Source organism: Quercus lobata, chromosome 5 (genome assembly GCF_001633185.2).
Source record: "Quercus lobata isolate SW786 chromosome 5, ValleyOak3.0 Primary Assembly, whole genome shotgun sequence".
NCBI lineage: Eukaryota > Viridiplantae > Streptophyta > Magnoliopsida > Fagales > Fagaceae > Quercus > Quercus lobata.
The window spans coordinates 9,795,914-9,822,080 of NC_044908.1; the positions used below are offsets into that span (position 1 = coordinate 9,795,914).

At 35.3% G+C, this 26,167-nt stretch overlaps 2 protein-coding genes across 7 annotated transcripts in view; both read left to right on the forward strand.

Annotated features, from left to right (window-relative positions):
• The window catches only part of LOC115989671 (receptor-like protein EIX2), a 94,571-nt gene that overhangs the window by 49,341 nt on the left and 19,063 nt on the right, over positions 1-26,167 (forward strand). The window lies entirely within an intron of this gene.
• On the forward strand, positions 3,624-19,260 carry LOC115989906 (lipase A-like). The gene is made up of 4 exons (XM_031113780.1): positions 3,624-3,717; positions 12,800-12,873; positions 12,958-13,230; positions 19,147-19,260. The coding sequence occupies exons 1-4, from the start codon at positions 3,624-3,626 to the stop codon at positions 19,258-19,260; spliced, it is 555 nt and encodes a 184-aa protein (XP_030969640.1).

Sequence of the window (26,167 nt, forward strand, 5' to 3'; positions counted from 1 at the left end):
CTAGAGTATCTCTTGGCTTCTTTTCATTGAAGTTAAAGCTCTAAAATAGTATTTGTTCTTTTTTGAATGCCATTCTTATTACAACTAAATAAGGAATTCAACTAGTTTGTAACCTAAAACATGACATTATTTTGGTTGAAGCCTTGGAAACCAAATTGATTTTTAAGGTTATGTGAAGTTCTCAGTTTTGATTGATATTTGACAGGGCCTTGATTGGAATTTTTGTATTGGAGGTAACACAAATAGAGGTCCAGATTATTTTACCACAAGAAAGTGCTAGATTTTGATCAATTCTCATTTTAGTATTTGGATGGCATGTTGCTGGCTATCAAATAGATGGATATGTTGAATAAAGAAGGGGATCACTATCTCTAGAAGTACAAGGATGTCCACAAAACTAGACTTATGTCCTCCAGTTTAATCTCCTTACGTGGTAAGAACTAATTGGTTTTCTTTCAATTATATGGTTAATGTTTCCAACTTTTTTTTGAATATGTTTACCAATACATAGCTGTCAAATAAGTTGGATGAGAGGGCTTCAACTGGGTGCCTGTTCCACAATACATAGCTGTCAAATATGTTTGATTGTTACAAAACTCATTACAATTGCGCATATAAGTAGTACCCTATATCATCTATATATATAAAACCGAAGCCTCTGAATCTCCTAAAATTTTCCACGTCAGCATTAATTAATTAAATATTATAATAAATTAATATTATAATTACAAAATATAGTAATCATTCAGCATTATTTAAATATCTTTCTTCCCCCACCAAATACACCAGATACTTCTTAAAAAAAAAAAAAAAATCTCTCTCTCATTTGTCACGCTAAAGTCTCATTCCCCTAAACTTAAAAGTCACCCTTTCCTTCTGCCAAAATCAAAACCCAAAACTCAGTTCCTCCCACCGCCGTTGCCGCCGCCACCACGGGTCACCGCCACCGCATCGATTTCTCTCTACATCTCCATCGTTTGTTTTCTAATATCTGCGTTCATAGTGTTTTTTTTTTTTTTTTTTCCTGGGGTTTTGATTTGGAAAACCAGTTTTGCTGTTGATTCACCACCAATCTCCTCTTTGATAGGTAACTTCTTTTCTCTTTTTTCTCTCTTTGGAGCACTGGGCATTCAGGTTTTTCTCTCTCACTCTTTGGGTTTTTAGTTTTGGTAGATATTTGGATTCCAATTGGTTCTTAATTTTTTCACTCCTACTTAGAATTTTGATTTTTTAGGTTTTTGAATGTTTTCGTAGATATTTAGATTCCAATTGGTTCTTAATTTTTCCACTCCTACTTAGAATTTTGATTTTAGGTTTTTGAATTTCTTGATTTTAGCTAATCAAAGAATGTTTCGTGACAACATAACTAATAAGAATGCTTTTAAATTTTCTCAATCTTTGCAAGTACCTCAGTGCTGGTGATTGTAAGGGAAAAATTCATATCTATTACCTACAAACTTTTGATTATTCATGCTTTCAGGTAATTTATTCACCTACATGCAGTTTTGAAATATTCCTTTCAGGTTATGCTTTTTGACAAGCGTTTAGGTCCTATGCATCTTAGAATATTAAAATTTTGGAAATTTTTGCAGGGTGATCATGACGCAAAGATCCTTTCATTGAGCTTTAGCTTATCAAGTAAAAAGGAGGCTAATTTTGAAGAAGCTGCAGATAGCCAGTCCTTCCTTGCATACCTTTAGCCTTAGTCTTTATTTGCAACTAGTCCATATTGTTAGAAATTCTTTATTTGCAACTAGTCCATATTGTTAGAAATATAGTTCATGTTAATATCTTAGAGGATATCATTACCTTTGAACCACCACTGAACTTCGTTTAGAGATATTTGAAAGGACAAAGAGAGAGATCATGTGAAATTCTCAATAGAAACAAAGGGCTACTATGGAGGAGGAATTGTTTCTCATATTAAAATACATCAAATATGTGGTGGAGTTTTTGTTTTGTTTTATAAAAAAAAAAAATTAAAATTAAAAATGTTAATTTTATTATAATTATATTTTAATACAATGCATAGCATATTTTCTCACCTCATATGCTATAAGCTTCAATTCCATAGGAAGATTTACTAATAAAATATTAAAGAGATGGGCTTAACATGAATTCTTAGAATTTCAACATGGTATAATTTGAATTGCAGTTAATCTTGATCCCTAGGTAGTCATGCTCCACATACCTGCATTACTATTATTGAATATTGCAATTTATTGTTTATACTTTGGGAGGTGGCAGTGGTTCATCCTCTTCAAGAGGCCAAAAAGAATCATTTGCAAAAGAAATCATCTTGATCTTATTTCATTATTGTTTTGTCATAAATTAAACATATAAAAAATGAAATGAATTACGATTCATGTGTATGATGCGTAAAAACTGTTTATCTATATAGTGACAGTCATTGAAAGAAGAAAATATTGGCTTAATATTTTACCTTTTTCCTTATTTAACTAAGTTTCAAAACAAGTGTTTCTTATGTTCTTGTTGATCATAATTGTTTTGCTTGTAATGTAAGATTGTTTTGGTATTTTCTTATATATATATATATATAAAAAGGCTTGTTTTGGTATTTGAAATAAAAACAATAAATAAAACAATACACTATAATCGCAAACATAAGAATGTTAAATTACTCCACCTTTTTATTTTCCAATCCCTTAAAAGTCAAAATAATCTGGTCAATTGATCATTCAAATTGTGACATGGGTAGTTTTGCATATTTGAGTTCAAATAACCTATTAGGCCAAAAATATATACTAACTACACCTTTTTATTTGCCAATCTCTTAAAATTTAAATGGTCATTCATTTACTATCCAAAGAAACAACTTTTTTTTTTTTTTTTGTTCATCTTGTGGTATATTCGTAAAACATGGAGCTCTCTTGTGCTTTATTTGGGAATTTACCTTTCACAATCGCTCTATGTGTTTCCACTAACTCTAATGAAATTTTAGGATTTGGAAGGTGCAAACATCACCTATTGGGATGTTTTATGGATATTTGTGAAGATGTTATGTAGATTCCGATTATATAGGGGATCTTGATTGTAGAAGGTTCATGATAGGCTATGTGTTTATGTTTATTGGTGGCCCAATCAGCTGGAAATCTACTCTACATGATACAATTGCTCTATCCACTGCAAAGGCAGAATATATGGCAGTAACAAAGGCAACAAAGGAACTAGTTTTGCAAACCACAAACATTTGTATCTCCTTACTTTTATAGTGAAACTTTCTCTATCATTGCCTGTGGATGTAGGCAGTTTGTTGAACTACATAACTGCTGGGGTTCTTTGTGTGTGTATATGCCTATTATTTATTGTTATTAATTTGAATCTTGGGGTGCTATTTCAACAACAATTTGTGTAGATATTATTTTGTTTGTTCGCTACTTTACCACTTGGCTTCATATGAATGCATGCTACCTTTGTCAATCGGTGTACAATTTCATCGATTGTCCTTTAATCTCAAAATTCTTCTCACGAAAGATTTAAACATCCAACTACCAACATTTGGAAAGGAATGCTCATGAGGCAGATATAGAGGAGATCATTGATATGGCTAGTAAAGGCTTTCTTGTTGATCAACAGAAGCAAGTCCAAGAAAATTTGTGTCCATGGATGTGATTTTTCTTCCTGATACTGAAAGGATAGGTGAGGAACATGGAATGCCACCACACCAAATAGCTGCTCCTTATTGTAGTGGCATAGGTTTGTTGGCAGGAATAACTAATCTACTGACCGTCCTAGTAAGATTATGTTTGGCCATCTAGAAACCTTTTCCATGTTGCATTATGAACTTGAAGTTGCATAAGTGTGGCTTGAGATGTTCAGTATCTTTGAATATTCTTGTGACTTATCCTTTCTATGTTTGAAGTAGTGGGATTATCTTGCAATGAAGGAATGATCTTTTGATTTGTTCCGTTGATTACCTGATATTTTTTACTAGTTTCCTCAAAACAAATTTAGTTATTTGAAAAGTTTCAAGTTATTCAAGTAGAGTTCAAGTCAACATCCATTCACTTTTGAACTGAAGTGTCAGCAAAAGAAATCTACAATTGGGCATTTTTTGTGTTTGTTCACAGGTAGTTCTATACTGGTTGTTAGATTTCTTGAAAAGTTCAATGTTGCAAAGGAGCATTTCCTCCCTCTTTTAAGAACATGGTGACCCACCCACATTTGTAACTTAAGAATAAAAAAAAAAAATTCTTGCAAGATTTGATTTTTTTAAAATCATCTAGAATATCTTGTTGTGTTATGTGAAGTCTAGTTGTATTTGATTCGGATTATGATCCTACTTGACATAATAGTGCTACGATTTTAATAAGGGATTTTTTGAGACTTAGTTGATGAAAAATTTTTGGCCCATTTTTAGCCCATTGTGAATCCACTATGTAGGATGAAAGTACTATTGTTTTTTAGATTAAAGTTTGGTTTGTTGATTTGAGAGAAAAAAAAAAAATTTGTAATGTCACATTTTGTATTTTTTCTTGAAAATAGTAAAATCACTGCAACTTTGTGGACGTAGATAAATTTTCAAACCACGTAAATATTATCTTGTGTAATTGTTTTTTTTTTTTTTTGGTGACTAACATATATTTTCTTTCTATTTTTTGCATCTTACAAATCTGAAAATTTCGTGTATATTCCCTTCATATCTATAATGTTGATGTCTACTAATTGCTTGCTCTACAATTGTGAAATGCCATAGGTTTCCTTGGTGGCAACATTTCTATGTCTAGTCTCATCTAACACTTTTATTTGATTTTTTTTTTCTTTTTGACCTTGCCATTAAATTTTCAAACCACGTAAATATTATTTTGTGTAATTGTTTTTTTTTTTTTTTGGTGACTAACATATATTTTCTTTCTATTTTTTGCATCTTACAAATCTGAAAATTTTGTGTATATTCCCTTCATATCTATAATGTTGATGTCTACTAATTGCTTGCTCTACAATTGTGAAATGCCATAGGTTTCCTTGGTGGCAACATTTCTATGTCTAGTCTCATCTAACACTTTTATTTGATTTTTTTTTTCTTTTTGACCTTGCCATCTTCAATTGCTCTCTCTCTCTCTCTCTCTCTCTATATATATATTAGCCAGTTGCTTATCTAAAAAAAAAATGGAAATAACTAGAAATACATAAAATAATAGTAACATCTAGTATGACTTAAATATTTGCTTTCATTACTTTTAATTCTAAAAATTGACACAAGACTTGCTTAAATATAGAGTCTTAGTTTATTTGTAAAGGTATGTTTGGTGGGGTGGTTTTATAGGACAAACACGTTTTTTAATAATAATAATAATAATAATAATTTGTAAGGGTCTATTTGGTTGAGTGGTTTTGCAGGACAAACATGTATAAATATATATATATATATATATATATATATATAATGAAAGCGCTAGTAATAGTTTGATAACCAAAGTCATCTTGAATATATATATATATATATATATATATATAGGTTAATAGGTTGCAATTTATGTCAACAATATTTTCATAACAAATTATAAATGGTAAGTTGTTATTAGTTTTAATTTGAATCCATAACTTAAATTACCATTTTTGTTCACTGTAATAGCCAATAACAAACTACCACTTAAAATTTGTTGTGAGAATATTGTAGATATAGCATTTCTCTAAGTTTATTATATTATACTGCACCTATTATCTAAAGAGAAGTTTTACATTCATAATATTTTCACAACATTTTCACAATAATTCCAAAGTGGTAGGTTGTTATGAGTTTTTAACTTTTTAATTTGAATTCACTATTTAAATTACGTTTTTGCCTACTAGTAATAGCAAATAACAACTTGTCATTTAGAATTTATTGTGAAAGTATTGTAAAAGTATTATGGACATAATATTTCTCATTATCTAAATGTTTAATTAATAGAATCACTTTTTAATATATTTGACCATGATTTTAAAAATTGAGGCCTCGTTTGGTACTAATGTTTAAATAATAATTTTCGTTGTTTAAACACTACAACACATATTTTCATAATATTTTTTCATCCACACATATTTCCACAAAACTTAAACAACATTTATAGAAGTCTTTTACCAAATAGTCCTTTAGTTTTTAAAAGCACACTTTTTTAAAACCGCTATTTTCTAAACAAATGCACTTTTTCAAACATCCTACTCAAGCAGATATGTAAACGCACGACTAACAACTTGAAAATATAACAAAAGGAATTGAGGATCTTCATGAAACATCGTTAACATAAATGCACACATTTTCATTTCAATACAACTTCAGAAGATTTTTTAATCAATACAAGTTATTCTTAAAATGATAAAGTGCAAAAATCACATAAGCAAACACAATAGACTGAAATTCTATAAAATTAAAAAAAAAAAAAAAAAGCTTCAGTACACATAATAATAGAAATGAAATTATTTTCCAAATTAAATTCAACTTTACAAATAAAATAAGATACATGGAACTTCACTTTTACATAAGCACAATATTTCCAATTACAATTTACCGTTTTACTTTTACACACGCACTCTTCTCTCTCCTTCGCGCGATATTTCCAATAAGTGTCTCACTCAGTCTCTCACTCTCTTATTTTCCAACAACTCAATTGTTTCTTGTTTTGTGATTGAAATGCTACGTTTGAAACACTTTTGTTATATGTTTTAATTTTGTTGATATACACGATTATGTTTGAAATAGTAACCGTTATGGAGTAGATGCTATGGACAAATTAATTAGAGCAATTTTACACTAATAATGATTTCTATATCAAATTACACTTCCTCCTCTTCACGCTTCGACCATCTCCGATCTCTGATCCATGCCGTCGAGTACTGCAAGAAGCACGTCGAGGCCGCCGACCTATTGTATACAGCCTGTGTAAGAAAATGTCATTTAAAATCAAAGCACGTCGAGCTCTGATACAATAGTCTGATATTTTCTCGATACAGAAACAGAGAGACTCGCCGTGTCGTGTCTTGTAGTGCGACGCCGAGTAAGGAAGACAGCAGTGTCAATCCATGAATGTTTTCCTCGTTTTCTTGTTAGTTCATGCTTAGCTGCGGTTTTTGAGAAAATTTGATCGAAAATGAAAATGGGTTTTAGAGTTTTTGTTGGGTTTGTTCTTGAGTTGCTGTTGTTTCTTAGAAAAAATTTGATAGAAAATGAAAATGGGTTTTTTTTTTTTTTTGGTTCCCTATTGTATACAGCCTGTGTACTTGGGCAGTGCTTTTTCCTTTTTGATTTTTAATGAATTTATTTACTTATCCCAAAAAAAAAAAAAAAAAGAGATGATACAAATATTTTAATTCTGCTTGGATGAAGAAATGTGTAATAGGAGATAAAACGAGGTAAACTGCATGATTCTGTTGGTGATGATAGAAAATTCCAGCTATGATGCAGTGAGAGGTGTTAGTGTGGCTTGAATTTTGCCACAAGCCCATAAGGCCCAACCAAGCCCAATCCGGCCATAAAAGTGACCTAATACAAGTTGAAAAAGGAATCCCACTTGACCGACTTTTATAAAGTAACATATATATATTGCTTTATTATATATGCGGCTACATGGCAGAGAAAAGAAATAGGAGTAATTCCAATTAACTTAGTTAGTCACATGAGAGAAAATAGAGAAAAGAGAGGCAGTCAGTTTCTATTTTTATTTTTTTTGTGAGAGAGTGCTAGGGTGTAATTGGGATTTGGGTTTCTTGAGAGTGTTCTTGTGCACTATTGTATTTTTCCTGATAATAGTGAAATCCTTGCAACTCCGTGGACGTAGGCAAATTGCCGAACCACGTAAATATTGTCTTGTGCGTGTGATTATTTTCTTTGACGTGTGTTTTCTCTATTTGTTTTGTTTCTCACAGGTTGGGAATTTTTTGGTTAAATTCCCTACAACTGGTATCAGAGCCTAGGGTTAGGTTTGAGTGGGAGCAATGGTAGAGGAAGCAGGAAAGGCGTCTGGAATAGAAAAGTTTGATGGCACAGACTTCACATATTGGAGGATGCAGATTGAAGATTATCTCTATGGAAGGAAATTGCATCTGCCTCTTTTAGGGACAAAACCTGAGGCTATGAAGGCTGAGGAATGGGCTCTTCTTGACAGACAGGTACTAGGAGTTATCAGGTTAACTCTGTCTAGGTCTGTTGCACACAATGTTGTAAAAGAGAAGACCACAGCAGATCTGATGAAGGCTTTGTCTGGTATGTATGAAAAGCCGTCAGCAAACAATAAGGTGCACTTGATGAAGAAACTGTTCAATCTGAAGATGGCAGAGAATGCATCAGTAGCACAACATCTGAATGAATTTAATACTATCACAAATCAATTGTCGTCTGTAGAAATTGATTTTGATGATGAGATTCGTGCTCTGATCGTCTTGGCTTCTTTGCCAAACAGTTGGGAGGCAATGAGGATGGCAGTAAGCAATTCTACAGGAAAAGAAAAACTCAAGTACAATGATATACGAGATTTAGTTCTGGCTGAGGAGATTCGCAGAAGAGATGCAGGTGAATCCTCAGGATCTGGTTCTGCCCTAAACCTTGAGACAAGAGGCAGAGGTAATAACAGAAATTCAAATCGGGGCAGATCAAAATCCAGAAATTCTAATCGGAACAAAAGTAAATCTAGATCAGGCCAACAAGTACAATGCTGGAATTGTGGGAAAACAGGTCACTTTAGGAATCAATGCAAAAGTCCTAAGAAGAAGAATGAAGATGATTCTGCTAATGCTGTAACAGAAGAGGTACATGATGCATTACTTCTTGCAGTAGACAGTCCACTTGATGATTGGGTCTTGGATTCAGGAGCTTCGTTTCATACCACTCCACACCGAGAAATCATACAGAATTATGTTGCAGGTGATTTTGGTAAGGTGTATTTGGCTGATGGTTCAGCCTTGGATGTTGTGGGTATGGGAGATGTTCGAATATTGTTGCCCAATGGGTCTGTTTGGTTACTAGAGAAGATTCGACATATTCCTGACCTGAGGAGGAATCTGATTTCTGTTGGACAACTTGATGATGAAGGACATGCAATACTATTTATTGGTGGTACTTGGAAGGTTACAAAGGGAGCTAGGGTATTGGCTCGTGGAAAGAAGACTAGTACTCTGTACATGACCTCAAGTCCAAGAGACACAATTGCAGTTGCTGATGCAAGTATTGATACAAGCCTATGGCACCGCAGACTTGGTCATATGAGTGAGAAAGGGATGAAGATGCTGCTGTCAAAAGGAAAACTACCAGAATTGAAGTCCATTGATTTTGACATGTGTGAAAGTTGCATCTTAGGAAAGCAGAAAAAGGTGAGCTTCTTGAAAACTGGCAGGACACCGAAGGCTGAAAAATTGGAGTTAGTACACACTGATTTGTGGGGGCCTTCTCCGGTTGCATCCCTTGGAGGTTCAAGGTACTACATCACTTTCATTGATGACTCAAGTAGAAAGGTATGAGTTTATTTTCTAAAAAATAAATCAGATGTATTTGAAACCTTTAAGAAGTGGAAGGCCATGGTTGAGACAGAAACAGGTTTGAAAGTAAAATGTTTGAGGTCAGATAATGGAGGAGAGTACATAGATGGAGGGTTCAGTGAGTATTGTGCTGCACAGGGAATTAGGATGGAGAAGACCATTCCTGAGACACCACAACAGAATGGTGTGGCTGAGCGCATGAACAGAACTCTCAATGAGCGTGCTAGGAGTATGAGGTTGCATGCTGGACTACCAAAAACTTTTTGAGCTGATTCTATTAGCACTGCAGCTTACCTGATAAACCGAGGACCTTCAGTTCCCATGGAGTTCAGACTTCTTGAGGAGGTTTGGAGTGGTAAAGAGGTAAAGTTTTCACACTTAAAAGTTTTTGGTTGTGTTTCCTATGTTCATATTGATTCTGATGCTCGTAGTAAACTTGATGCAAAGTCTAAAATATGTTTTTTCATTGGCTATGGTGATGAGAAATTTGGCTATAGGTTTTGGGATGAACAAAACAGGAAAATCATCAGAAGTAGAAATGTGATATTTAATGAACAGGTTATGTACAAGGACAGGTCAACTGTAGTGCCAGATGTTACAGGGATAGATCAAAAGAAATCTGAGTTTGTCAACTTAGATGAATTGACTGAAGGTACTGTCCAGAAAAGGGGTGAAGAAGATAAGGAGAATGTAAATTCACAGGTAGATCTGAGTACACCTGTAGCTGAAGTTCGCAGATCTTCCAGGAACATTAGACCTCCACAGCGTTATTCACCCACTTTAAATTATCTCCTGTTGACTGATGGTGGTGAGCCAGAGTGTTATGAAGAAGCCTTGCAAGATCAGAATTCAAGCAAGTGGGAGTTAGCCATGAAGGATGAGATGGATTCTTTGTTGGGGAATCAGACATGGGAACTGACTGAATTGCCAGTAGGAAAGAAGGCTTTGCACAACAAATGGGTATACAGAATAAAGAATGAGCATGATGGTAGCAAACGTTACAAGGCCAGATTAGTTGTTAAAGGGTTCCAGCAGAAGGAAGGCATTGACTACACAGAGATATTTTCTCCAGTTGTGAAGATGTCAACAATCAGACTAGTACTGGGAATGGTGGCTGCAGAAAACTTACATCTTGAGCAGTTAGATGTGAAGACAGCATTCCTTCATGGTGACTTGGAGGAAAACCTTTACATGATTCAGCCAGAAGGGTTCATTGCTCAAGGACAAGAGAATTTAGTCTGCAAACTGAGAAAGAGCTTGTATGGCCTAAAACAAGCTCCTAGACAGTGGTACAAGAAATTTGACAGTTTTATGCACAGAATTGGTTTCAAGAGATGTGAAGCTGATCACTGTTGCTATGTTAAGTTTTTTGACAATTCTTACATCATGTTACTGTTGTATGTGGATGATATGCTTATTGCAGGGTCTAGCATTGAGGAGATTAATAATCTGAAGAAGCAATTATCCAAACAGTTTGCAATGAAGGATTTGGGAGCTGCAAAACAAATCCTTGGTATGAGAATCATTAGAGACAAGGCTAATGGTACATTGAAACTTTCACAGTCAGAGTATGTGAAGAAAGTTCTTAGTAGGTTCAATATGAATGAAGCTAAACCAGTGAGCACACCATTGGGTAGTCATTTCAAACTAAGCAAAGAACAATCACCGAAGACAGAAGAAGAAAGGGACCACATGAGTAAGGTGCCCTATGCCTCAGCTATTGGTAGCTTGATGTATGCTATGGTGTGTACAAGGCCAGACATTGCACATACAGTGGGAGTTGTGAGTAGATTCATGAGTAGGCCTGGAAAGCAGCATTGGGAGGCAGTCAAGTGGATTCTGAGATATCTGAAGGGTTCATCAGATACATGTCTTTGCTTCACAGGTGCAAGTTTGAAACTGCAGGGTTATGTAGATGCTGATTTTGCTGGTGATATTGATAGTAGAAAGAGTACTACTGGGTTTGTTTTCACTCTGGGCGGTACAGCTATATCATGAGCTTCAAATTTACAGAAGATTATTACTTTGTCTACTAGAGAAGCTGAGTATGTTGCAGCAACTGAAGCTGGAAAGGAGATGATTTGGCTACATAGTTTCTTAGATGAATTGGGTAAGAAGCAGGAGATGGGTATTCTACACAGTGACAGTCAGAGTGCAATCTTTCTTGCCAAGAATTCGGCTTTTCATTCAAAGTCGAAGCACATACAGACAAAATACCACTTTATCCGTTATCTTGTTGAAGATAAGCTGGTAATGCTTGAGAAGATTTGTGGATCTAAGAACCCGGCAGACATGTTGACTAAGGGTGTCACTATTGAGAAGTTGAAGCTGTGCGCAGCTTCAATTGGTCTTCTAGCTTGAGGACAGGAGGATGAGTTGCAGGGATGAGGGATTGTGTTATGGAGGATTGTGGCTGATGTTTGCAGCTTGTGAGCCCTTAAGGGCTAAGGTGAAGCTAATGGAGGAGTTTGCTCATGAAGCTTGATCAATTCAAGCCAAGGTGGAGATTTGTTAGTGTGGCTTGAATTTTGCCACAAGCCCATAAGGCCCAACCAAGCCCAATCCGGCCATAAAAGTGACCTAATACAAGTTGAAAAAGGAATCCCACTTGACCGACTTTTATAAAGTAACATATATATATTGCTTTATTATATATGCGGCTACATGGCAGAGAAAAGAAATAGGAGTAATTCCAATTAACCTAGTTAGCAGCCACATGAGAGAAAATAGAGAAAAGAGAGGCAGTCAGTTTCTATTTTTATTTTTTCTGTGAGAGAGTGCTAGGGTGTAATTGGGATTTGGGTTTCTTGAGAGTGTTCTTGTGCACTATTGTATTTTCCCTGATAATAGTGAAATCCTTGCAACTCCGTGGATGTAGGCAAATTGCCGAACCACGTAAATATTGTCTTGTGCGTGTGATTATTTTCTTTGACGTGTGTTTTCTCTATTTGTTTTGTTTCTCACAGGTTGGGAATTTTTTGGTTAAATTCCCTACAAGAGGTTGTCTGGAAGTGGACCTTAAACATTATAAGTGCATCTGATACTATTTATTTCCTATATGAATGCTACTGTGTCAGAGGGCTCTTCACATGGGAAACAATTACCCACAGGACTGAGTGGATGCCATAAGTTGATGCCAGGCTCCACAATTTATGAGGCGTATCTGTGGAGATAAAAAAATAGTAGACTATAATAAGAAACCCTTGAGCTAAATAACAGAAAGGAGTTTAAAACTTGAGAAAAATAGCCTTTCAAATTTTTGCATATTTTTCCTGTAAACTTATGAGACTTCTGATGTGGGCTAAACTTGACAAATTTCAACTTTTAGGTTTTTGCCTTTCTCCTACGGTGGTTGTTGAACCTTTTGTCTTCATACTAATCATGATATATGCGATGAAGCATGTATTGCTAGTTTGCTTATGTGTTTCGTATTTAAATTAAAATCATAATTGAGTATTGTTTTAATTACCAGAACAATGATTGCAGCTTTTGAAGCCTGCTTTCACAATTATACGAGATAAAGACTCAAAATGTTTCCTTCCATTGATTCGTGGTACTCATAGCATTAAAGATACACTAACAGCAGCAACTGGAGCGGTGGTCCCTTTTCACCACTCAGTTTTACATGATGGTGGAATAAGCAATTTAGTTTTAGGATATGCTCATTGTGGAATGGTTGCTGCTGCTCGTTGGATTGCAAAGCTTAGCATTCCTTTTCTGCTCAAAGCTCTTGATAAATATCCTGACTACAAAGTTAAGGTACGGGCTGTTAGTTATAATTTGATATTATAAATCACTATTTAATTGTGCTAATTCTGCTGTTAACTTTTCTTTCTGTCAAACAAATTAAAATGGCATACTTTTTGACTTCTTTGTGCTCCTTTGCATAAAGAAGCTTTATTTATACTGTTTTTTCTTACTTATCAAAAAATAAAATAAAATAAAATGGCATCTTGTGGTAGATCTTAATCTTTTCTTTTTGGATGGATAATAAAAGGATAAAAAGCATAAATTAATTTCTTGATGTTTTCCTATTAAAAATTTCATTTATTTATTTATTATTATTTATGTTTCTGCTTGTATTTCCGTGAATACTACATTCAATATTATCTTTTCTAGTTCAACCTATCCAGGAATCTCGTGTTACCAAGCATCTTATGTTATTGACAGTACCCCACTACCTCTTCCCTGAAGCTTATCTTGTGCAGTTAATCCCTCTCTAATAGCCTGCCACAACATAGTTAGAATGACGAATAAAATCATTCTTCACTATTATTTAAAGCACCTACCATGAGGTTCAAAATATCACTATTATTTACAAAGTTCTGTAAATAAGGCTTATCAAATATCAAAGAAGACTACCGTTGAAAAATATGACCTCAACCTATCTGCATGTTCTCATCTGCCCTTGCCCACATTCACCTCCTCTACAATCTCTGTTACCACCAATAGTCTCTGGCCCTATCCCCCTAACCTCTCCCCTCTCTACCAATATTGCTAAAATGTCCAACGCATCAGCAAAAAATTCCTCATAGATCAGATTTCACCCCAATACATCTAAACAACAAGATCAACTTTGACCCTATCATGGGTCAGCTTGAGTACATCTCTAGTTCTTTCTCAAGTTGTTGTTCACTCGTTTGTCCAATTGCATCTATTTCCACCACAGATAGAAGAAATGCAGTGAGCTTGTTGACCCATCTCTTCAATTTAGAAATTGATTACATGGGTGAAAAGGCGATTGAAAGATAAGAGTTCTGGAGAGAGGGAGTCATTCTAAATAAGACTTTTAATACCCCACCAGCAAAGTAGTTTCTAGATTCAAGAACTTAAGGCAGGACAAACCCACCATAGCTCCTACTCCGTCAAGTTTAACCAGGCAATTTGGAGACCTTGAATTGTATTGTCACATTACTTCTTTTATATACTTAATGGTACTGTATCCTCCATTTATAGACAATGGTCTTATCAGTGTGAATATACTGCTTTAGTATATATTTATGTGGAATGCTTTAAGATTTAATCATTCAAAAGATTAAGCTTGATTTGAAAATTTTAATAATGATTTTTAAAGTCTAATTAGCTTGATGGTAGATGGGATGAGTTTCTAATCAACTATGGATGTTGTTTCTCAATTTTTGTGCGGATTTAGATAAATGGAATTTCCAACTTAAATCCAAACAATGGAAATTATTATGTTTTTTAATAAGACAAAACAGTGGAATTAATAATTGATGGGATTTTAAATGATGAGATTATAAATCCATTCATTTTAGATTTTCCTTGTAAATATCAATTACTTCATCCAAACACAAGGTAAGTGATCTGACTTAGTTAAAGAAATATTTCTAAGGGGACAATAGCAGAAATTAGAGAAGATCCAAAGATTAAGAAAGGAGGATTGGGAGGGGGGTGGGGGGAGAAAAGAACAGTCTAGTATAGAAGACATGTTTCCCAATCTATATATTACTAAAAGCTGAAGCATAGCGTTTAATGCTGTTGCTCTCACGTTACGCCACATCAGCTGCCACATCATTTTTTTTTTTTTTTTTTTTAAATATAATTTGTCCTACAATTTTAAAATGATTTTTACAATTTTCAGCCTTATAAATACAGCCCACTACTTATGTATTTACTTCCACTATCACCTTATAATAAATCCAGCCTATTACTTATTTATTTACTTCCATTATCACCTTATAATAAATCTATATAATTAATCCAGCCCACCTCTTATTTATTTAGTTCCACTATCAAGCCCAACTCAAAACTTTTTTAGTTCAGTTTTAAGATTTTGTGTGAGCCTTTTCACCTTAAAGGGAAAAAAAAAAAAAAAAAATTCTTTCCAATTTTCTTATAATTGTTTTTAACATTTACTTTTTTAATATTTACACTTTTCCAACCTTTCTCTCTCCCTTACCATTTCATCTCCCTACTACTTCTTCAATCTTTCTCCCTCCCTTACCTTTTCATTTCTCCACTACCCTCTACATTAATATCATTCTTCCACTTTTTCTTCATCTTCCTTTATTTTTGTCTCTTCTTATTCACACCCTCTTACTATAAATTTGTCACTGTTTTTTCTATTCTATGCATAGTTTTCTCTCGCAAAAAGAAGGTTCTCTCTCTCTCTCTCTCTCTCTAAATTTTTTGGTGGATTTTTTTATTCTTCTTGCATCTCTACTTTAGGTTGATAATTTTTTATATTCTTTAAAACTCTATTTTGTATTAATGCGATTTAGTTTTGTTTTTTAAATTGTGATTTAGTTTTGTTTTTTAAATTGTTGTTGTTGTTTATTTATTTATTTATTTTATTATTCTCTTTGATTGTTAAATGTTATCCTATTGCGTTCCAAAAAATTAAATATAACATCTAAAAATATAATTGTGGGGCCTGAAAATTGGAATCCCGGCCCACTTCACATTAAGGGTCCAAAGCCCAGGCTGAGGAGCCCTATCCTCAGGGACACACAATAAAAGCTCTTTGAAAGGCCCAAGGATGTGGCCGAGGACGACTCTATGCCTGACATCTCGCAAAGCGCCCGAAGGAAAGGACAGATTCAGCATAGGAGCAGCACAGGGGAAAAGGCTGCCAACACCTTAATGTGGAGCCCATCGCCTGACAAACCCATACTCACACCCTGCTATCCAGCTCTTTCCCAACCACTCCGACGTGAGGGTTGATAAAACGAGTAACTACCCCAAGTAAGGAGAAACTGACACGTATCTGAGGAACGAGAGAAAATACCAATATAAAAGGAGGGGGATGCCCAAAAGTAGGGGGGCTGGCAGACACTGCTATCCACGGGGAAGGATGAGAAGCTACTCGGACTAAGTCCGAGGAGACGAACCTTTCAAACTCCATCCATGTAAGATAGGATCCTTCAGGCCAAATTCACCTACGTATGGGTCTCCATAAAAATCCGGATCAAACCACCACCCAGCGTCCAATGTCATGCCTTTCCAATCCCACTCTCTACAAATCATATTGTTTGGGCCATTTACACACGAGCCCAACGCTACCCTTGGGTCGTAAAAATCGTGTCCTTACAATAATATTATTCTATTACATAGCATGATTTGGATAATTTGGTATTTGTTCTGTTACATAGCATGATTTTTTATAGTGTTCAATTTAGATGTTAAACTATGAGACTTTACTAATTTTTGTTTATTTTCTAATCCTTTGTGGTGGACAAAATACTCTTAATAGTTGCATTAGAAGTACTCTATAATGCCATTTATTTTAAAAAAAGCAAAGGTTAGCCAAACGAAAATAATCGGATAGGTGACAAATTTTAACTTTTGCAATTTTATTTTTATTATTATTATTTTATAACAATGCATGTATAGAAATTTAATTCTTAGATTTTGCTAATAATTGTTTATTTGATAATATGTTTTGGGCGGCCAAAATTATAATTTCTACAAAGAAAATATCCTTAATAGATTATTAAAAACAAAGTTTTATCCTAATATTGGTTCAATTAATCATTGTTAAGTTTTATTAATTTTTTTAGTTTATGTTTTTTTGGTGTTTTAGATTTTTCCTATATTACATTTATGATTGTTCCTATGATAAATAAAAATATAATTATGAAATTCATTACTTATTATTAGATTAGTTTAAATTGTAAATTTTTTTTTAATAAAACCACCATAAAAATAATTATCATGCGCAACGCGCGGGTTCGCGGCTAGTATGCTTTAAATAATGTCACAACAATAGTGAACTCATAGAAGTCGCACAAAAGCAATCCATCCAAATGCATCAATATAATGAGCTCAATCAAAGGAAGGTATGATAACCACACTCATCTCCCAAACCAAATACATAAGAAATTATTGATTAGATGTAAATTTTATATCTTAATAAGCTGGATAAATTGAAATTAAAATCAACAACTTCAGGTGCTGATTCAAGAACTAGTACTACTAGACATTGGTGCCAGTGACAACTTCACCTTGAGCCTGAGGCAAAAGACTAGATCCTCAGAAATTCTGTTTTTTATATAAAATTAATCTCCTTAATATGAGATGATAGACTGTAGAATTGCAAATCTCAAGTCACATGGAAATCTCAAGAAAAGGCTCAAGTTTAGTTCGTAAGCTACAGATTCAACTAGAAATGCTCTTGTTCAAGTTGATAGAAATGCTCTTGTTCAAGTTGATAGCAAATGGGGGATATGGAGTTTAACAATTGGAACAAGTAACAACAATTAATCGTAATCAACAGTAGGACCATAATTACAAATTACGAACAGGGGCATTGAGTTTCAATTCATGAGATAAATTAACACTCTGATACAAACTTCATTGCATTGCTAGGATATGATATTTGCAGGTACTTTGCTTTGCTAGGATTTTCTCTGTAACTATAGGGATAAGATCCACTCCATTTATATCCTCCAATTCCTTCCAATTTTTAGCTAGATTGGAGAGGATCCTTTCCCTAAGATATTGTAAAGTTGTGATTTACAACTATTTTATATTGGCTTTATTCCATGACAAAAAGTGTTATAATTTTTTTAATTTGTTCTTTGTATTTTGTGGGATTTTATTGTATTGGGTTTAGTATTAAATTAATGAAGAATCAGTGGATTTCGTGAGAAGTTCGCGAGAAGCTAACCCGCGAAAGAGTCACGTGAGGAGCATATGACTGGAAGTTGAAGAGTCATGCCAAGTTGTTGTTTTCACGAGTGTCTCGCGAGTAAGGCCTTCCCGTGAGGCAGTCGTGAAACATTCTGCCTGGAGGATTTTTAAGAGTGACTTTCTTACCCTTCACCCATACTATATATACCATCATTACTCACAAATGTAAAAGAGGTCATCTAAAGAGAAAAACCCTAGATAGGTTTTCTACAACACATACACACCCATCTTGTAGAGAGAGAGCTACTTATCATTAGTGAGAAATCATTGTAGTCTCTTCTCCTTCCCTCTCCCATTGTCATGCTTTAAGAGGAGATTTGTATCCAAACACAGTCCACACCTATTTAGAGTGTAGGGAGTGTTTTGAAGTTTGGGAAGTTTAGGGGAATTGCCAAAAAAAGTCGGTGAGGCTTGGCGGATGCAATTGGGTGTATTGTGGGATCCGGAGAACTAGACAAAACACGGTTCCGGGAAGTCTTGTTAGAGTAGAAGCTTGGAGGGCTTAGGTACAGCAGGTAGATTAGGCTTGGAGGGTTTCTTGCTAACCCATGTATCCTAACTGATTATCTAGTGGATCGATTACCGCTTGGAGGGCGGTGGAGAGGTTTTTCGTCGAGTTCTTCGGTTTCCTCTTCAATAACACATCGATGTGTTATCTTGTGTTTGCATTCTCTCTTCCCTTACTCCTGTGCTTTACTTTTAATGCTTGTTGTTGATGCTTATGCACTAAAATAGTTTTATCTGTTTATTACGCTCGCATTTACTCTATTACACACTTAGTATAAGTTATAGTAAAATCTATTGAGCCGTAATTTTTAATTTGGGGTCTAAACAGCTCTTGTGTTTTAACACATTTTCGAGCATTCAGATATAAACCTCTAATTCTTTGTTACTCTCTACCATGCTATGTCATCATCCAATCAATTTTGAAATTTAAATTACTGTACTGAATTAGTTCATGCAATATATGTTTTCATATATATAATTTTATTTTGCCTTAGTTTTTCATTTTGTCATTTTCAGATTGTTGGGCATTCACTTGGTGGTGGTACTGCTGTGCTGTTGACATATATTTTACGAGAACAAAAAGAATTATCCTCGACGACTTGTGTCGCATTTGCCCTAGATATGTACTGATCAAGCCTGTTGCTTATGTTTGCTTTCTATTTCTACTGATAGCTTTGTTTTTAGTTGCTTTGCAAAGTCTTCATAAACTTTTATAACTAGATTTACCTATAAAGGATTAAGAAGGTTATGGGGACAAAGGATTATCAATGTGTGCACCTGCCTTTTTTCCTCATTTTGTGGCATCTTACTTGATGATTATCTTCAGTGAAGTCAGAATGATGTGGATTTCCAAATTAAAAATGACTTTATTCCCTAGTTTGCAGCTTTTGTTTCAGATGGCAGTGGAAATTGTGAATTATTTTGTATAGAGAAACAGACTGATAGATATGATGGCTAATTTATCTAATTACCAAGTGAACACTCAAGGATGAAGAAGATGCTCTATAACATTAAGAATACAAGATATGACATAACTAAGGACACCGGATAAAGTTTATTTGCATGGCATATAAGCCCGAGAAACTTAATCCGGAAACTAGATCACGAATGACATTTGCTTTTAAACCATAAGCTGGAAACTTAATCCGGAGGTTCAAGAAAATGAAAACCAAATAATCACATAATGTTATCAACCATGTGCTGATTGCCTGATCAGATATTTCTTCCATATGTCTAACAGTCAACCAACGAATGTCTCTCCCTCTTATTGTTCTTCGTTTCCCTTTTTTTTTTTTTTTTCGCAGAGCATCAAATTAATTATATAAGTCTGCACCATTTAGCTACGAAATTTCACATTTACATTAGCTAGATCACAAAGGTTGTGACTTCCATGCGCAAGAGTCATCAATTGTAACAGTTTGCTTAAACTGCATATATTCAAGTAGGTGTAGTACAAGAAAAGTTCTCTGATGGAGCTTCCAAGGCAAATATTTATAGACCTGGATTTTATGAAAGTCAACTGAAACTGAACCGCTTGTCCAAATACCTTTCGCATGCCAATATCCTGCCCACTCTAATAGTTAAAACACATTAGAAAGTAGTCCATGTAAAAGAACTAAAAAAAAGCATATAAGCTTACCTTCTTGAAATGAAGGTCTACCTTATCCAGGCTGCTTGCAAAAGCTGCTTTATACAGTAGTAAACATCAGATTCTCAACTTCAGAGCTTAGAATTTGGGTAAAACGTGGCTCGTTCATTTGAGCAGAAGAGGGAGTTTTGTATTGAGTTTGGGGTGTTGCTAATGACTAGTTTTTTGGTAGTGGCAGAGGCTTTTATCCAACATGATACTAATTTGATGTTGTAACGACCCAAGGAAAAGCGCTAGCCACATCTGCGCTATACCTCAAAAGAACTAGTCACAATTGAGGCTCCTTATAGTTATTAATAAAGCCTAGTTCAACCCAGTAAATACCCAATGTGGGACTCATCACACACCCACACACATCACACAATCAATCAAATTGGGGCATCACAATCTCCTCCACTTAAATCCCTAACGTCCTCGTTAGGGTCTCACTTTGTGGGGTAGTGTCTCTGAGCCCATACGGGATTACTGGGCCGGCTTTGATACCATAAATATTGTCACGCCCCGAACCCAAGTAGAGCTTGGCATGTGACAATAGCCACACACTTATTAAGTTTACACCCTATAAGTGTGTAAGGCCCCCTTAACAATTAAAGAATTATCTTCAAGAAAATTTCATCAATAAATTAAAAATATCCTCAATTAAGAAATTCTCAAAAGATCTCAAAATAATAATCTTTCAACATCTATTAAAAATAAACTAAATCCCTTAAATCAAAAGGACTACACAAATAGTAATCTTAAACATAGAAGTTCAAATCTTATTCCATTAATTTCTTAAACTTCACTCATGCGCACATCCCAGCGGAAGCCCAAACATATGCTACTCTTCTTGATCAAAATCTGAAAGGAGAAAGAGGAGGAGGTGAGTTGACAACTCAATAAGTAACCAAAATCACATATGTAGTTTTAAGTAATCAAGTGGTTCAAATACTCAAACGCAATTTATATTCTTAGAAATCTTATGACTATGGTCACGCTATATCCCCGTGAGTGGGCATCAGAGTACCAATGAATAACCCCCACTGGCTGGGTATCAGAGTACTAATGAATAATCCCCATTGGTTTGGGTATCGGAGTACCAATGAATAACCCCCATTGGTTTGGGTATCAGAATACTAATGAATAACCCCCATTGGTTGGGTATCAGAATACCAATGAATAACCCCCATTGATTTGGGTATCAGAGTACCAATGAATAACACCCATTGTCTGGGTATCAGAGTACCAATGAATAACCTCCATTGGTTTGGGTATCAAAATCAATTCATAGTCAAATTTTCCATAATCATATGTATAAAATCATAGTTTCTAACAAAATATATCTTATTCAAATACGTATATATAATCATATATTCAATAATCAAATATATTTGTGATATTTCTATATTCTTATTTTAAATCAATATAGCTAACAAATATCAATTAAATAAAATACATCATATATTCAGTAATCAGATAAATTTGTGATAATTCTTTACTTGAAATCAGTAATACAATAGAAATAAAATTGTAATAATTATAAACAAATTTCAGGAGTTAAAATACGTAAAATATAACCAATTAGGATAAGGTTACTTACCTTAGCTAGCTCAACGCAAAGAACTTCTCCCTAACACTGTCTCTAAAATCCTTAGATATTACCTAACAATTTAAAGCACCATTTACCCAAAAATCAAATAATAAGAATAACCTCAAGTTACTTGACCAAATGAGAAACTTCTAAAGTACCCACTAATTTCTTATTATAAATTCTCCTACAGTTTCTCTATGGCTATATTCCATATTCTATCATTTGTATTAACTCCAATTAAAATTTGTTTCATGCCAAATCCCAAGCACTGTATAATATGAGACTCACCTCACACGATTATTTAGGCTAAAAAGTTTTTTTTTTTTTTTTTTGGTTTCCCAACCGGTATCCGAACCCACTGGGCCGACTAATCCGGTTTCGGAGCGGGTCCCAGGGTTAAGGTTTTAAACTCCTCCCAACGGGCTTGCGGGGGATCGAACCTTAGTTCGCCCTACCAAGTCTAGCCCCTGGCACCACTAGACCAAGACACCGTTGGTATTTAGGCTAAAAAGTTAAAAGCATGCATTGAATACTCAGTAAAGCTGAGTACAATCTCTAACAAAATGGCCTTTGTCTCTTATCTCCATAGACTCTATAGTCTAAGGCTATTGGACTAATGGTGGTCAAACCAATAGTCCACTGTTTCTTATAATTAAATATTCACAAAAGAGTATTATACACCCAAAGCAACTTCATGCCCAACAAAACACCAGAAATAACAATGTTATAGAGAAAGCCGTGCTACAAAAAAAAAAGGATTTTATCGCCCAAATCCAATCCTTCCCTGTTTACACTTACGTCGTAAAACTCATAGAAATTTTAGATAATTCTGCTACTGGCCAGAACTACCAACATAAAATATACTCTAAATCCTAGCAAAGCTTAGATTTGACAATAAAGAGATTTACAGGCTCTTACCTCAATTGTGTAGTAAATCCTTCTCTATTTCAGTCCTTTGAGTAGTCTCCTCTCTCAAATATCTCTGCCAATATAAGCTGACATAAAAATTTAGACTATATAAACTAGGGTTTCAACCTTATTTTCTAAAAACCCCTTAATAATATTAGTTATAAAAGTTGACCCCGTAAACGAAATTTACTTAAATACCCCTCCTTTTATTTATTTATATATATATATATTTTTTTTTTTTTTCAGGGTATTACATTCTCCCCCCCTTAAAAGAAGTTTAGTCCTCTAAACTTGACATACTTGAATCCTCAAAAAGATATGGGTACTTCTCCTTCATTTCATCTTCTAACTCCCATGTAGCCTCTCTCACAGACTGGTTCCTCCATTGAACCTTGACATAATGTATGGTACGACGCTTCAACTCTTGCTCCTTCTTGTCCACAATTTTAATTGGTTGCTCTTCATAAGATAAATCATCTCTTAATTTTAGAGGCTCGTAATCCACTACATGATTAGGGTCTGGAACATATTTCCTCAACTTTGAGACATGGAAAACATTATGTACCCCTGATAAAGAAGGTGGTAAGGTGAGCCTATAAGCAACTTTACCCATCCTCTCCAAGACTTCGAAAGGTCCTACAAAACGAGGGCTCAACTTACCTCGAAAACCAAATCTCATAACTCCTTTAGTAGGTGAAATCTTCAAGAACACATGATCACCCACTTGGAACTCTAATTTCCTTCTTCTAATGTCTGCATAACTCTTCTGCCAACTTTGAGCTGTTTGGAGCCGCTCTTTAATCACTTGAATTTTATCTACTGTTTGCTGTACGATCTCAGGACCCAACAATCTTCTTTCTCCAACATCATCCCAACATATAGGAGACCTACACTTCCTGTCATACAAAGCCTCATATGGTGCTGCTTTAATACTTGCTTGGTAGCTATTATTATATGCAAACTCCACCAAAGGTAAATGTTCATCCCATGAACCTTTGAAATCAATTACACAAGCTCTCAGCATATCTTCCAATGTTTGTATAGTTCTTTCTGAAAGTCCATCTGTTTGTGGGTGAAAGGCTGTGCTAAACTTCAAGTTAGTACCCATTGCCTTATGCACGCTCTCCCAAAATTAAGACACAAATCTTCGGTCTCTATTAGATACAATGGATATAGGTGCACCATGCAATCTCACTATTTCAATGATATACAATCTAGCTAACCTTTCGAGTGAGAAATCCACCCTAATGGCCAAAAAGTGTGCAGATCTTGTCAACCGATCCACAATCACCCAAATTGCATCTTTAGCAGTAGGGGTTCTAGGCAACCCCGACACAAAGTCCATAGTAATGTCCTCCCACTTTCGTTCTGGAATGGGAAGAGGTTGCAAAAATCCAGCTGGTCTTTGATGCTCCATCTTGACTTGTTGACACACTAGGCATTGAGCAACATATTAAGCAATCTCCCTCTTCATGTTGTTCCACCAAAAAGTCTCCCTTAAATCCCGATACATCTTAGTGCCTCCTGGGTGTATCGTGTAACTCGTGTTATGAGCCTCCTTTAGAATTACTGCCTTAAGGTCTGGATCATTTGGTACACAAAGCCAATTACCAAACCTCAAGGATCCATCCTCATGAATGCAAAACTTAGATTGAGAGCCTAAATTTATTAAATCTCTTATCTTCTGCAACTGTGGATCACTACTTTGTGCAATCTTTATCCTTTCAATCAAGGTAGGCTAAAACTCTAAGGTTTGCCAAATGTGCCTCTACTTCATGAAACCGTACTTCTATCCTCATCTTTCTCAAATCTTCCAGGATGTGTTTTTGTGTAGTCAACAATGCTGCCAAATTTCCTGCAGACTTCCTGCTTAAGGCATCAGCTACCACATTGGCTTTTCCAGGATGGTAACTAATAGTTAGGTCATAGTCCTTTAGTAGCTCCAACCATCTTCTTTGTCTCATATTCAACTCCCTTTGGGTAAAAAGGTACTTGAGGCTCTTATGGTCAGTGAATATCTCACATTGTTCTCCATACAAATAGTGCCTCCAAAATTTTAGAGCAAAAACCACCGCAGCTAACTCCAAGTCATGTGTGGGATAATTTTGCTCATAAGGCTTCAACTGTCTAGAGGCATAAGCCACTACCTTCCCATGCTGCATAAGAACACACCCTAAGCCTTTCCTAGAGGCATCACTATAAATGGTGAAACCTCCACTACCTGAAGGTATGGTGAGAATAGGTGCTGACACCAACCTTCTCTTCAATTCCTGGAAGCTTTCTTCACACTTTCTAGTCCACTCAAACTTAGCTCCCTTTTGGGTCAAACGAGTCAAGGGCATGGCTAAGTGAGAAAATCCCTCAACAAACCTCCTGTAATAACCAGCCAGTCCCAAAAAGCTACGAACCTCTGTCACACTGTTCGGTCTATTCCATTCTACTACTGCTTCCACTTTCTTAGGGTCAACAGCAATCCCATCTTTAGATACAACATGCCCAAGGAATGCAACACTATCTAGCCAAAATTCACATTTTTTAAGCTTTGCATACAACTTCTCCTGCAATAGTTGTAGTACAAGCCTCAAGTGATTCTCATGCTCCTCCACACTCTTGGAATATATCAAGATATCATCAATAAAAACCACAACAAATTTATCTAAGAAGGGTTTAAACACCCTATTCATCAAGTCCATAAAGGCTGCCGGTGCATTGGTTAAGCCAAAAGGCATCACCAAAAATTCATAATGACCATATCTTGTACGAAAGGCTGTCTTGGGCACATCAGCAGTCTTAATCTTCAATTGATGGTAGCCGGAACGAAGATCAATCTTAGAGAAAACCTGTGCTCCTTGGAGTTGATCAAATAAATCCTCTATCCTCGGTAGAGGGTATTTATTTCGCACTGTCACCCTATTCAACTCCCTATAATCAATGCAAAGTCGCATGCTCCCATCCTTTTTCTTTACAAACAACACAGGTGCACCCCAAGGGGAAACACTAGGCCTGATGAAGCCTTTGTCAAGCAACTCTTGCAACTATGCTTTTAATTCCCTTAACTCAGCAGGTGCCATACGGTATGGGGCTTTAGAAATTGGGCTAGAACCTGGTAATAGGTCAATAGAAAACTCTATCTCCCTATCTGGTATTAACCCTGACAAGTCTTCTGGAAACACATCTGGAAACTCTCTCACTATAGGAATGTCCTCCAGCTTCAATTCACCTTGTTGTGTGTCTCTCACAATGGCCAGATATCCTTTACACCCTTTCTTCATCGTACGTCTAGCTTGTAAAGCTGAAATCACCCGTGGAGAAGTATATGCCCCACTTCCCACAAAACAGAACTCAATCTCGCCAGGTACTTGGAAAATTACATTCTTCCTATGACAATCAACCATGGCATAATGTGCAGC